General features: G+C 26.6%; 3 protein-coding genes across 3 annotated transcripts in view; 1 reads left to right on the plus strand and 2 right to left on the minus strand.

The window, feature by feature from the left end:
- LOC108578161 (lysosome-associated membrane glycoprotein 1-like) overlaps positions 1-2,623 on the minus strand; it is a 12,367-nt gene extending 9,744 nt beyond the window's left edge. Inside the window, exon 1 of the mRNA XM_017941442.1 lies at positions 2,471-2,623. Within this exon, the coding sequence (XP_017796931.1) occupies positions 2,471-2,522 (52 nt within the window). The 5' untranslated portion in view covers positions 2,523-2,623. The remainder of the gene's footprint in view (positions 1-2,470) is intronic.
- Positions 2,624-4,671: 2,048 nt separating this feature from the next.
- Positions 4,672-11,961, plus strand: LOC108578163 (negative elongation factor D). Its single transcript, XM_017941445.1, is given in 11 exon segments — positions 4,672-4,738; positions 5,867-6,047; positions 6,764-6,983; positions 7,067-7,174; positions 7,911-8,060; positions 8,421-8,551; positions 9,485-9,970; positions 10,061-10,271; positions 11,497-11,637; positions 11,735-11,864; positions 11,927-11,961. Coding segments are annotated over 10 exon segments (1,788 nt in total). The 5' UTR covers positions 4,672-4,738; positions 5,867-5,871.
- A 692-nt stretch (positions 11,962-12,653) lies between these two features.
- The window catches only part of LOC108578139 (ATP synthase subunit epsilon, mitochondrial-like), a 1,795-nt gene continuing 1,143 nt past the window's right edge, over positions 12,654-13,305 (minus strand). The window contains exons 3-4 of the mRNA XM_017941404.1: positions 13,131-13,196; positions 12,654-12,700 (exon numbers count right to left, since the gene is read on the minus strand). Coding sequence (XP_017796893.1) covers positions 12,654-12,700; positions 13,131-13,196 — 113 coding nt within the window. The remainder of the gene's footprint in view (positions 12,701-13,130; positions 13,197-13,305) is intronic.

Genomic DNA, 13,305 nt, shown 5'->3' on the forward strand with positions numbered 1-13,305 from the left:
AACTCTTCATTCAGTAACAACAACAGGCATTTACAATAAAGAAATAAAAATACGAATTATATAAACATTACAGTTTGGAAACATTTTTTTCAATAAACAATGTGATTCATTTGGCTTCAGCACCTAAAATATTTCTGCTGCATAAAATGTCTTAAGTAAAATTATTTGGTCCAAAAGGATGCATATTGATAGAACACCTTTCTTAAAGTAATTTTTTTGAGATTCCTAGTTCATTAAATTTTTTGAATGATATTGAGTATTAAAAGTTGTGTTTTTGTTGGTTTCAACATATTTCACAAAATAAAAGGTATACTGTTATTCAATTATCAAAGTAGATCTTATTTCATATGAAAATAGTGCAAAATTCATAATTCAATATGCTTATAAGAATAGTTACTGCCTTTTTTATTACTATAACAAATGCTAGAAGTTGCTACCCTGGGCTTCAAGCATCTTAGAAACTATTGAGCTAGTAGGCAATGCACAACAAAAATAGTTTCTAAGAAATGTAAATACTAAGAGCGTTTTAATTTATGCTGCTGTGTTCATTGTAATACATATAGACAAATAATATTATTTACCTAATATTATACCCTCTACATGAATATTGTTGTAAATACATCAAATTATAGATTTTAAACAATTGTAATACGAAACAAAGTCTGCTTCGATAATTAAATAGTAATATACTTTCTACCTTAGGAAATACGTTCAAAATAACGAAAATGAAATTTTTTGTATTCAAGGTTATTCGAAAGTTGCAAAAGTTCCATATAAATGAATCTGTCACAACGTGCTTTGTAATATGATAGAAAGTAGGTCATATTAAACAAAACAACTATGATATTTAAATCCCAAAAAATTTACTTTAATAAAAGTATTTTACTAACATGCTTCCTTTAAATTAAATAACTCTACTTAAGATACTTTATCTTACTTTTAAAAACAACAAAAATACTTTATATAGCAAAGATAAACAGTCTACCCTGTATTTGAACAAAACAAAAATTTAATATTTGATTTGAAAAAACAGACTTGAGCACAAATTGTCATATTTAACTGTTACATATTAGGGTATATTTTTGACATTTTATGTATAGAATTGAGAAGCATCCTGTATATTTTTTAACATCCATAAGTATAGCTATTTACAATCAAATTATTAACATAACTTTACATTAAAAATTAAACATTGAAATATTCAAATAAAATTATTTTATTATCATTACAGAATTGTACATTACGTTGCATTATAAGTATAAATAAAATGTTTTTAAAAATAATGCCATTTAATTTTAAAGCTTCTTTTAAAACACTCTTGTTTTATTTTATAAATTATTTGTAGCAATTTATTATAATTTAAGTTTTAATATTGATCCCTTTTGTAATATTATAAGTTATACGAAAACAAAATTTTAATTTAATCATTTTCTTCCAAGAAAATGTACGCATTTAATGCATTGTTAACATAATATATTATGAAAGATATTCAAAGCATTATCATTAAAATGTTAACATTTGTTTTTAAAATTTATTTAAAGAATTTTAGATCAGTAGTCTCAATAGAATCATTAGGTACAATTATCATTAGGATACATAATGAATCATTCTGACTTACACCTAAAATTATGCCATATTGTAGTAAACAATAAAATCAAATAGGTTCATCAAAAAGGATGTAAATTTCTTTACTCTAATGTAATTGCTTCACCTAGTATTTACTTTGATAAAATTTTTCTTAAAAGTAAAATTTTTTTTAAATATTAAGTTATTTAGCATTAAATATTTTTTAGGTTTGATAAGATTTATTATTTTCTTTGAGAATTATATGCACAACTACTAAGTATATTTTTACATAATAAAAATAGCATAAATTTCAAATAATCAATTATATATTACATATCTATCATTAACAATAAGTAATTTGTTTTAATTTTTAATATCAGTTTTCATTCAATACCTAGATATTAACAACAATGTGTCAAAATAATATTTATAAGTTCGAACTTCCAAAACTATTGTTTCTTATTAAATATGTTTAATAAAATAAAATCATTAATTTGTAAAGTGTAATATAAATTATTAGTTGCAAAATGTACAAAAATATGCTACAATGTTACATTAAATTCATATTTATAATAACTGCTGCAGTAGAAATATTTAGCATCTTGTATATGCATTTCATTCAATATGATTAATTAATATTTATATATAGAGTATCTTTTTAGAAGCCACATTGTACATAGTCCCTTCAATATACTAGAAAGATAATGTGAAACAAAGATAACAAAATCATAATTAAACAATATAATTGCAAAATATGAATTTATCAAGAAAAATACAATAAAAATATGCTTTTATGTCGTATAGAGAAAGGTACGAATAAAAAATATAATTTTGCAGTACACAAACAATTTTCAACTGTCATCTACAAGAAGAATAAAAGCTGCAAATATTTGAAGATTCATACCCAGAACGTGGACTGCAGTAAAGCAGAGTAGCAGTAAAAACTTCGTCATCATTGAGAATTCCTTATTATTGGAAACAAAGAAAAAACACTAAGAACTTAACGTTTATAACTATTAAGAAAATCAAACACCAATATAAGTTGAAAAAATATGTGAAATTACACTGCGTACGATATGCAACGTAAACGTTCAATACAACTTTGTACTTCCGTAAAAATGCTGTTCACAAATACACATTAAGCGAATTGAAGCGTAAGTTTTCAATAAGGATGGTTTACATTACTTTCAGTTACATATGTTCTATTATTAGATATTAAGTAAATTAAAATGTCGCTTAACAATTCATTTAACTGTTGATTAAGAACAAATTGTTCACATTTTCTCAAAAGGATATAGTGTGACGTACACGCTCTGCGATTCGTGCAAACCAACCATAAGGTTCGCATTCTGTGAATTTCATGTGAATCCACTTCCCTAGTCTAGTCTCAACACATTTACCCATATACTTAAATATTCATAGCGAACCAAACATAATCATAATCATAATTTTACATTATATTTAAATATAGCTTGTACCTATTGTAACATGCGATAAGGACCTTAGCCTACTGTTAAATTGTAATTTGTATATAAAAGTGACCGACGTAGTGACGAAATCCTCGGAAGCATCTAAAGTAATAAGCTCAAATATTATCGTTATTTTCTTATTCACTAATCGTCCTTCAATTGTTTTTCCATTATGCGGAATTGTCACGTACGTTTTTCCCTGCGCGAAAATACCGTCAAGAATGTAGACTTAGTATTCGCGTGTTACAGTTCTCGGGAATTCCTACAATCGATATCATTTCCAGGAATCGGTGATATTTCCAGAAATTGACGTCATTTCCAAGAAACGACTTCCTATCACATCGTATTCGCTTAATATAAAATCGAGATTTTAGCTATTAGAAAATTCGTGGTCAAAATAATGACTAATATATTTTTGTGTCCAATGTTCTGAAATACCGATCGTTAAAAGAAATCAGAGTTTCTGTTATGCCTTCTACGATATAAAACGATGAGTTTAGGAATTACATACAATCCAACCATAAAAGATGGTAAAGTCGACAGATGTAAAAAATCCTCTTTTGTTAAATTTGCATATAAAAATACATATATATATATATATATATATTAAATCATCTACTAATAAACAATTATGTTACTTTCTTATTTGTAATTTCATAGTTACGTTTAATTCCAATTTCAACCACTACTAATGTTGTAATCTTATTCTATACTGAATCGGTAACGTTGATAGCGACACGAAAATGCTAAGGGTTTTCTTGGTCCCAAAGCCCCGCACAAAAAGTCCCATAAGATGCAAGGTTTATCCTGTATGTCGTCTGTGGTATGAGTAAGTGCGTTAAAACTAGAAGGATGAATTTGCACGAGAATCGCAGAGTGTGAACTCGTGGCTCGTTTGCATGAGCGTAGACGTCACAATTGTTTATTTGTTTATTTATTTACCCTTTATCTACAGTTTTGTTAGTCTTAGACTTCGGGATAGCTACGTCTTAGGTCTTTCTTGGTGAGATTTCGAAGTACTCTTTTATAGGAGGGTGCACATTGGGATTGTGCCCTATCTCCGGCCTATCAACTCGTGCGTTCAGCTACTGTTCGCAGAGAGCAGACACATGGAGGTTGAAAGAAAAATAAAAGCGTTTCGTCACAGAGTTTCAGGTCCGTCTACTAGACTTATCAAATAAGACTGATGCAGACGAAACTTAGCCCAGACGCCTCGGGCTAATATTATACATGAAATAGAATAATGTATTCCTAAGACTGTAACAAACATTTGCGTATAGAGTCTTTAATATTGTATGAGTGACGCATACGCTTTCCACTAAGTAAGCTTCCGTCACGCCATCTGCGTAGCGTGGGGTACCTGCGCGCGTTGGTAGCATCTTTCATTCTTCCTTGATGAGACGCCGATTTATTCGGATTAACAGCGGGCGTCAGTGAATTTTGAACTGTATTTTTATATTTTTTGTTGTATACTTATATATATTAATATTTTTGTTATAAACTGTAAGGATCTATTATTAGTTAAATTAAAACTTCTAATTTAATTACCCTAGAGACGTTATCCTGCTTATCTAGTATTTTTTTGGAACGCAAATGGCTCGTGACGCCTGGTGGCAGCCACTTTAATCACTCAAGTTGTAGGTGTCGCCGTCCAAACGACTAAGGAACATTACAATATACATATATATTTATTATTAATCAAAGTAGGTATTATTAATTAAAATAAGTTTTATATTATCACGTTTAATATGAAGAAATGACACACTTTCTTTGATAAAACTATTACGTTGTACTAAAAAATGAAAGGTGATATTAAAAGTGTTTATAAAATACATAAGAACATTTGTGCGTTAAATTTGCATTAATAATTTGAAAGTAAGTAATTTTTATTGAGAAATGTAAAACATTTTACATTATTAAAGAATTTTTTAACGAAAGTAACAAATTATTTTAGCACGTCATTTCATACATTATTCACAACTAACATATCTTAACTATAATTTATACAGAAATACATTAATATAGTTAAGCTAGTAACATATCAGCTTTCCTTCTGCAATATTATTGTTAATTAATATGCTGCTGTAATTATTTTAAGTTTTGCTGTTAAATATTAATACATGATTGTATTATTACCTTACATAATAATACAAAGATTATACATATTTAAACATTAGAACAAAATAATTATAAAATTTTGAGTTTATTTAACTAATGTTTATTTCAGTTATTTTAATACAAAAATATAAGTTTTAACCAAATGAATCTTAGAATAATTTTTATAAGTTACAAGATATGTACCTACAAAATATTTATATTCTTCACATTAAAAAAGTGAAAAAAAATTAATTTTAGAAATTACTTTTGTAATTATTGTGAAGATTGTAATCCATCTTAGTGAAAAAGCATTTAGAAAAATAAAAAATCAGTTCCATATTATCTAAAAGTAACTATCAAAACAAATTTAGCAATAAGCAATATAGTAATATTCAAAATTACATAGAAGTATACAAGTTCAAATAATTTCCTTTTTCACAAATTTAAAAAATGTAAATTCAAAATATTTCTTTAATACCAGTTTGTCATATTTATGACAAATTATAAACCTAATTTTTTTTGTCATTGAAAGAAAATTAAAATTATTTGGATTTTCTTTTGATAATTATTCTTTATAACATGATATAAATTTATAAATACTTTAATACTATTAAATGTTTTCATGTAATGTTTCTTTATGTTTATTTTAATTAAGTAATAAATCATTTTAAAAGTACATATTAGGTATTCAATGTATAGAATACATATTAAATTATCAATATATTACTTTTTAGGAATAATGGAGTCAGATTATGATGAAGATCGTGGAGCTTGGACAGAAGAAATGACAAGAACTGAAGACTGTGGAGGAGAAGATAGCTTTGATAATCCTCAAGAAATATTAAATGAATGCTTAGATAAATTTAAAACACCAGATTATATTATGGAGCCTGGTATTTTTGCACAACTTAAAAGGTATAGCATAATATTTTATGAATATTGCAGTGATTGACTTATCTATGAATAAATATTAACATTTACTGATAGATATAAATACAATGATAATTTTTGAGTATTTTTTGACATTATTCCTTTAATGTCAAAAAAGAAATACATTAAGAAAGTATTTTGAAAGTTTTCTGTATCTTAAAGCCTCTTTCTCATAAAGTTGTATTAGTTTGATTACGAAAGTAATCTATAATAATAGTCTTAAGATTAACTGCAAGCAAAATATTAATTATTTTTTTATTATATTCCTTAAATAGTTTCTGTACTTTTAATAATTCAAACATATGTTTTAAATAAGTGTTGTTTAATTTCAAAGTAGATGTTTAGTAATAATATCTGTTTGATTGTAGCTAAAAAGGTTAAAAATATTTCAAGAATTATATAATAACATAACATTTTATAACAGATTTACAATGGAAAAACATATTTGTTTATTTATCTTTTAATAGTGTTTTAAGAATGTTTATATAACAATTTTCTGTTTAGTTGTTGTTTATTTTAAAACAGCTCTAACAGTTACATAAATTGTATACAGATATTTTTAATTTTGTCATACTATAAATTACAGCTAGATGAACGAATATGGAAGTCATACTTTCAATGTTATTAACTATTCAAGCACTTCAAATATTTAAAAAAACCATTTATATCATAATGCATCATTATTCTTTTCTACTTTATAGATATTTTCAAGCTGGTGGAACTCCTGAGCAAGTAATAGAATTATTATCTAAAAATTATACAGCTTGTGCTCAAATGGCAAATCTTCTTGCAGAATGGCTTATTCTGGCTGGAGTTAAAGTTTCAGATGTTCAAGCTATGGTGGAAAATAACTTAAAAGATATGATATTGAAAACATTTGATCCTAAAAAAGCAGATAAAATCTTTACAGAGGAGGGTGAAGTATGTCTTTAAAAATTTAATTGAATGTTGGGTTAACAATTAAAATTCAGTTAATATTTAAAATTTAATGTCTTGGGCATCAGACTCCTGCTTGGTTAACAGAAATGATTCAACATCCTACTTGGAGATCACTTATTTACAGACTTGCAGAAGAATACCCTGATTGTTTGATGTTAAATTTTACTATAAAGGTAAAAATTCATTATGGACTTAAACCATAAATTCTCCTTAAAATGATTTACACAACTTTACTAATACTTAAAATTGTCGCAAATTTTAAGTATTCGAAAGAAGTAAAATGTTAACACAATTGTACACCGGCACATTGTACACCGCCTCACCATACGGCAGGATTCCGTTGTCGCTATGTGCATGCATATTTGCAACGTTTAGAGGCACTTGTTATCACTTTCCTTTTCTTTAAAATTTGTTTGACTTCATATTAACCAAATGCACAATAATTTGTATATAAAAACAAAGTCTAGAAGACTTTGTCTAGAGTTCATCATTACAATTATCATTATAGTACGTCACAATTTGTCTCAGTTTAATATCACACAAATATTAGACTTAAGCATGTACCTCTCAAAATTATTTTATTTTTTGTTGTTTTATCACATATTTACAAGTTCAGTTATTCTAGATTGATTGTTCGGAAAACCGTTTTATTCGAAACCGATTTGTTTCCCCATTAGTTTGAATAATTAACATTCTACATACTGTATCACTGCCGGCACTGACGCATTGAACAGCTGAACTCGAGCTGGTATACAAAGTGTTATCATAAGTTATCTATAAACGAAAATAATCAATTCATTTTTTTTAATAGACGATATAACAAAGTGATATAAAATTAAATACAATAATTTGATATATATTACAAAAAAATTTGCGTTTAAATTTTATTTTTCTTTCCATGTTTGATAGCTTATATCTGATGCTGGATTTCAAGGTGAAATCACAAGTATTTCAACAGCTGCACAACAAATTGAAGTATTTTCACGAGTTTTAAAAACGGCAATTGCTGGATTTTTGCAAAATACTGAAGATTGGCAGTCAAGTATACAAGAATGTGCGGTTAGTACTGCTAATATTTAAAAAAAGAAATATATGTATATAATGAATTTTCAATGTAAAATATACATGAAATTAATAATATTTATGAATACAAGAATAAGTAAGTAACAGTGTGTATTTGGTGTATATGTGAATTTTTAAATTTGATTACCTTAAATATAAAATCTTATGCAAAAGTTTTGACCTACACTTTTTACTTACTTTTACATGTGTGTAAAATAAAAAATTAATGAAGTCGAAATTAAAAATAGGATACAGATACATTGTCTTTTTTTTTTTTTCCAAAATTTAGGTCATAAAATATTTCATATAAAATATTCAGAGCATTATAGTGTTTATACATAATGGTTTTGTTATTAGAAAATGGTATGTCATGGACAACACACTTATGTCTACAGTCAAGTGTTATTGCAAATCCTTGCTCAAGAATCTCGTGGTGGTTTTATGATGAAAAGGCTTTCCCAGGAAATTACTAAATGTGCTCAACAAAAGTAAGAAAAAGTTTTTTGTATTTTATCAACTATAAAAAGTAAAGGCATGTTTGATTGAATACAGTTCAGGATTGGTACTGCCTAATAAAACCCTTGGCAAATTTCTCTTCCAGCAATCGTTTATACTCAAGTCAGCTTTATTTCTAGAACATAGTAGTGATGGAGAATAAAAATGATTGAAAAAGCACATTTCACAGTTAGGGCATATTGCCGTTCTTTAACGAATAATCATTTTTTTATACAAAGGATAAAAATTTCTCAATCTTTGTCTCTGTATAAGAGAGGTTTCAAGATAAGAGGGATAAAAGCAAGCTCAACTATGAGTTGTAGTATCTTGAATCAAACAGTACAAGTTCATTATTAAAAATCCTTAGTAAAGGTAGCAAACAATTTTTTTTAATCATAAATCTTCAAAATAAAATATTTAGAATGAACAATCAGCTTTATTAATGGGGAACAAGTGAAAATACAATATACTAAAAATAATAATCTTCTTGCATCAAACCCATGAACTTAACTGTAAGAATTGAATTAGATTTCCTTTTTAAATAGTATAATAAACAAATATCGACATTATTTTCCATACTATTATTTCTATGCCGAATTGAACTTATGTCATTCGAAAACATAATGATTAAATATATTGTTGTTTAGATCATGTTTGAGATCATTCTTATTAGAAATATGTTTCTAGTTATTAAGAAACCTTTCATTTAGATAGAATAAAAGTTATAAAGATTTTATTTTTCATAATTGTAATAAGAATGTCAGCACCATCTATTCATTCCGAGTATTGGCTACGATGCGAAGGTGATGCGAAGTGTCACTTGAATTATGTTGAAAACTTCCATTTAATTAACGCGATCATTTAACATGTGTTCAGTATGATCCAACGGTGTACATACTTTTTAACATGTATGTGTATACTTATAGTCACCATGATGTTACTCCAATAACCATGGCACTTAATGGAGCTTCAAGTAGTCCCAGTGCATGTCAGGCACTGGCATCTATGTTATCGCGAAATACTTTAAATCCTGCTGATATTAGTGTATTATTTCGAAATTATTACTTTTAGGTATTAATCTATATTTATGTATAGTGATGCAATTGACTATTCTTAAAATTATGGTAATGTCTACAAAATTATAATTTATTAATTTCAGAACTATTGGTTGATGCTCTTTTTAAACCAGGTGTAAAAATTAATCCCGAACATAAATCCAAATACATATATTTATTAGCTTATGCAGCTAGTGTATGTGATATTCCAGCTAAAAAAGGACATTCCCGAAAATTAAATAAAGATGAACTAAAAACGACTATTCAAGCTATAGAAAAAGTTCACAATATTTGTAATATTAATAAGGGATCTACTGAATTAATAGCTGAATTACATACTTTATATCAATGTATAAGGTATAATTTATAAATGATATTGATGTTCACATTGCATTATTATATTATCATTGTTTATAGCAAAATTTATGATATACTTCTTTTACTTAGATTTCCTGTTGTAAGTGTGGGTATAATTAGATGGGTTGAGTGTACTGTTACAGAACCATCATATTTCAAATTGTGTACAGAACATTGCCCTGTACATCTTGCATTACTTGATGAAGTTGTAGTTTGCCATTCTTTATTGCATCCAAAAGTACTACAACTCCTTGTACAGTTATTTGAAAGTAAACAAGATGAATTGGAAATACTTGTGCAGGTAAGAATACTTTATATTTAACAAAACAAAATGTTAAATGTGTTATTATAATTTCAAGAACAAATGTTTTGATACTAATTATATACAGGGTGAATCATCTAAGATTAGAACTTAAAATATCTCCTTTGCTATCTCCATATATTAAAAGGAAAGTATTTGTTTCAAAGAAACAAATATTGTAATAAAAACCTTTTCTTCAGTCATTTTCAAAGATTTCAAGGTCATTAAAAAAAATTTTTTTTAATGGAATGGTATATTTTCATTACTATATTTTAGCCGATAAAAAAAAATTTATTCACCTGTAATATGTTGACCTTCAAATGACCTACACCAACGACTGTTAAGAATATGCGTCGACGTGTTACGGAAGAATTTTGGAATATTAGCCCAGAGATTTTAAGTGATGTGCAACATCCTTTGGTGATTAGATTACAAAAAATGTTTAAACATCTACGGTCATAATGTTTAGTACATTCTGTAATAGGTGTATTTATTTACATTTACATTAACATGTATACTCTACCTGTATACATTGAATTATAGTATTATAAGAATTACTTCACAAAAGGTCACCTGATGATCATCATATTATACATGGGCAAATTTGCTTTTCTATTGGCTACAGTATTATAGTAATGAATCTTCTAATGAAGCTTTTCTATCGGCTACAATATTATAGTCACTCCACTTAAAAAAGTTTAATGACCTTGAAATTTTGGAAAGTATGATCCTGAGAAAAAAATCTTTGTCACAATATTTGATCTTTTGAAACAAATACTTTCTTTTTGACACGTGTTTTTATACTGTTAAATCAACAGAGGTATTTTAAGTTTTAATCTTGAGTAACTCTCCCTGTATATAACAAATACTAAAATATCCAATTAATTTTGCATGCAAATTATATATATTTGTTAAAAAAAATTATCCTCATTATACATAAAACATTTTGTACTATACCAAACTTATAAAGAAATTCAAAAGTTTTATTTATTTTATATCATGCATATGATTATTATTTCAAGATATTTTTTTTTATAACAGTATTTTAAAGTATATTGTTTTATTGCACAACAACTTATATTCGATAATTTGTTCTACAATTTATAAAACATACACCTTATTTTACTTCTTTGAAAGAAAAAATGGTAAACTATGTCTTTAATAACTTCATATTTGTTAGTTGTGGATAAATAAGTACTAATTACATATTTTCTTTAATCTACAGTTGGAAATGAAGAAAATGTTAATTGATAGAATGGTTAATTTATTAAGTAGAGGTTGTGTTGTACCTGTAGTATGTTACATCAAACAATGTTGGCAACGTGGAGATACTGATGTATCTTTAATTAGATATTTCGTTACAGAGGTATTGTAATTATATATTATGTATATATTGTTATTTTTTTTTAACTATTATGTGCATATATAACATGTTTAACAAAGCCAAAGTATATTTATATTAGGTTTTAGAAGCTATAGCTCCACCATATACTACTGAATTCATTCATTTATTTCTGCCTATGGTAGAAGATGAAGAAATTACAGGAACAATGCGTGGTGATAGCGATAATGATCTTGTGTCAGAATTTATAGGTATGTTTATAAAATCTTTTATAGAGAAAACATATTTAACGTTTAACATATATGTTTTTTAGTACACTGTAAAGCACACTGTCCTACTATAAGGTGATGTTTTGAATGTTAAGGAAGGTGGATTAAATTAAAAAGAAACTTATAATATCATAAGAGATGTTTTTACTTCATCTGAGAATATTGAATTACCATACATGAATCACTATTTTATTAGACTTCTTTCTTGTTTCATGTATAACATGCAAGAACAGACATATGTATGTTTGGAAAGCAGGACAATTTTTCCATCAATCTGTGATATCATAACTTATGACTTTTCTGTAACAAAAATAGTTATTACAGCACAATGTAACTTTTGTAAATTACGAAATTTTTCAAATCTTAATAAATAAATAAAAATAAACATTTAATTTTTGTAGAATGTGTTAAATTGTTAAATATCCCATGATAAACTTGTTGATGAAACACGTAATGTTACAAACAGTTTTTGCGTTTCTTTAGTCGTATTTTTAATAATACAATTACACAGCACTACTATAGTCACACACTCAGTCATTAATAGAAACATAATACAAACGTAAATTTCATACACTTTGTAGTAATTGTTTAGTGTTATCCAAACAATTCATTATTTTAATTAACTAATAACTAATAAGAAATCCACACTTGCTATTATATTTATTTTAGCCATTAAAAGTATTTGTGCTAATAAATTCTGATCATGCATTCTTATATAAAAATTTAACTCCACACAACTTTTAAGTGCAACACTTACTTATGATTGTAAACTTACAAATGCTTATCACTATTACTTTTCAGCTGTAATAAAAATATTGCTGTATATAACAAATGTAATGTAATGTATTATATCATATACACTAGACTTAGTAAGAAATATATGAAACTGTAAACAAATCTGCATGTTATGTACAAATTTGTAAAAGTACAGTTATTAAGAATAATAAAGAATAATAATAAGTTATTATTATTTATTGAATTATATAGTCAATGACTTTCAACTTCATATTTGCATGTGATAATATAATCAGTCATTTTAGTTATCACAAAAATAGTCCTTACATATTTAGCAAGTTTTTCATAAGATGATTATCTTTAGTTAACTCGTTTAGTGCCGCGTGAGTCATCGTAAGCCACGTTAGACTTTCATTCAGACCGTTTAGTAATTTCGTATAAAAAGAAACATTAACACGAAATGTTTCATAATATCATTGAAGTGATATGTAATTATTATGTATAGTGTTATACCACGGGTACCGACAGCCCACACGGCATGGTGATACGTTTTCAATTTACTAGGTGGTATACTACTACCTATATAGAAAAATAATATATATAATGAATGCAATAACATGGACCATCGGTGATCCAAAATTGGCAAGACACTCAACATGTCAATTATTTAAATGAACATATTTTGTAT

Source organism: Habropoda laboriosa, unplaced genomic scaffold (assembly GCF_001263275.1).
Source record: "Habropoda laboriosa isolate 0110345459 unplaced genomic scaffold, ASM126327v1 scaffold1329, whole genome shotgun sequence".
Taxonomy (NCBI): domain Eukaryota; kingdom Metazoa; phylum Arthropoda; class Insecta; order Hymenoptera; family Apidae; genus Habropoda; species Habropoda laboriosa.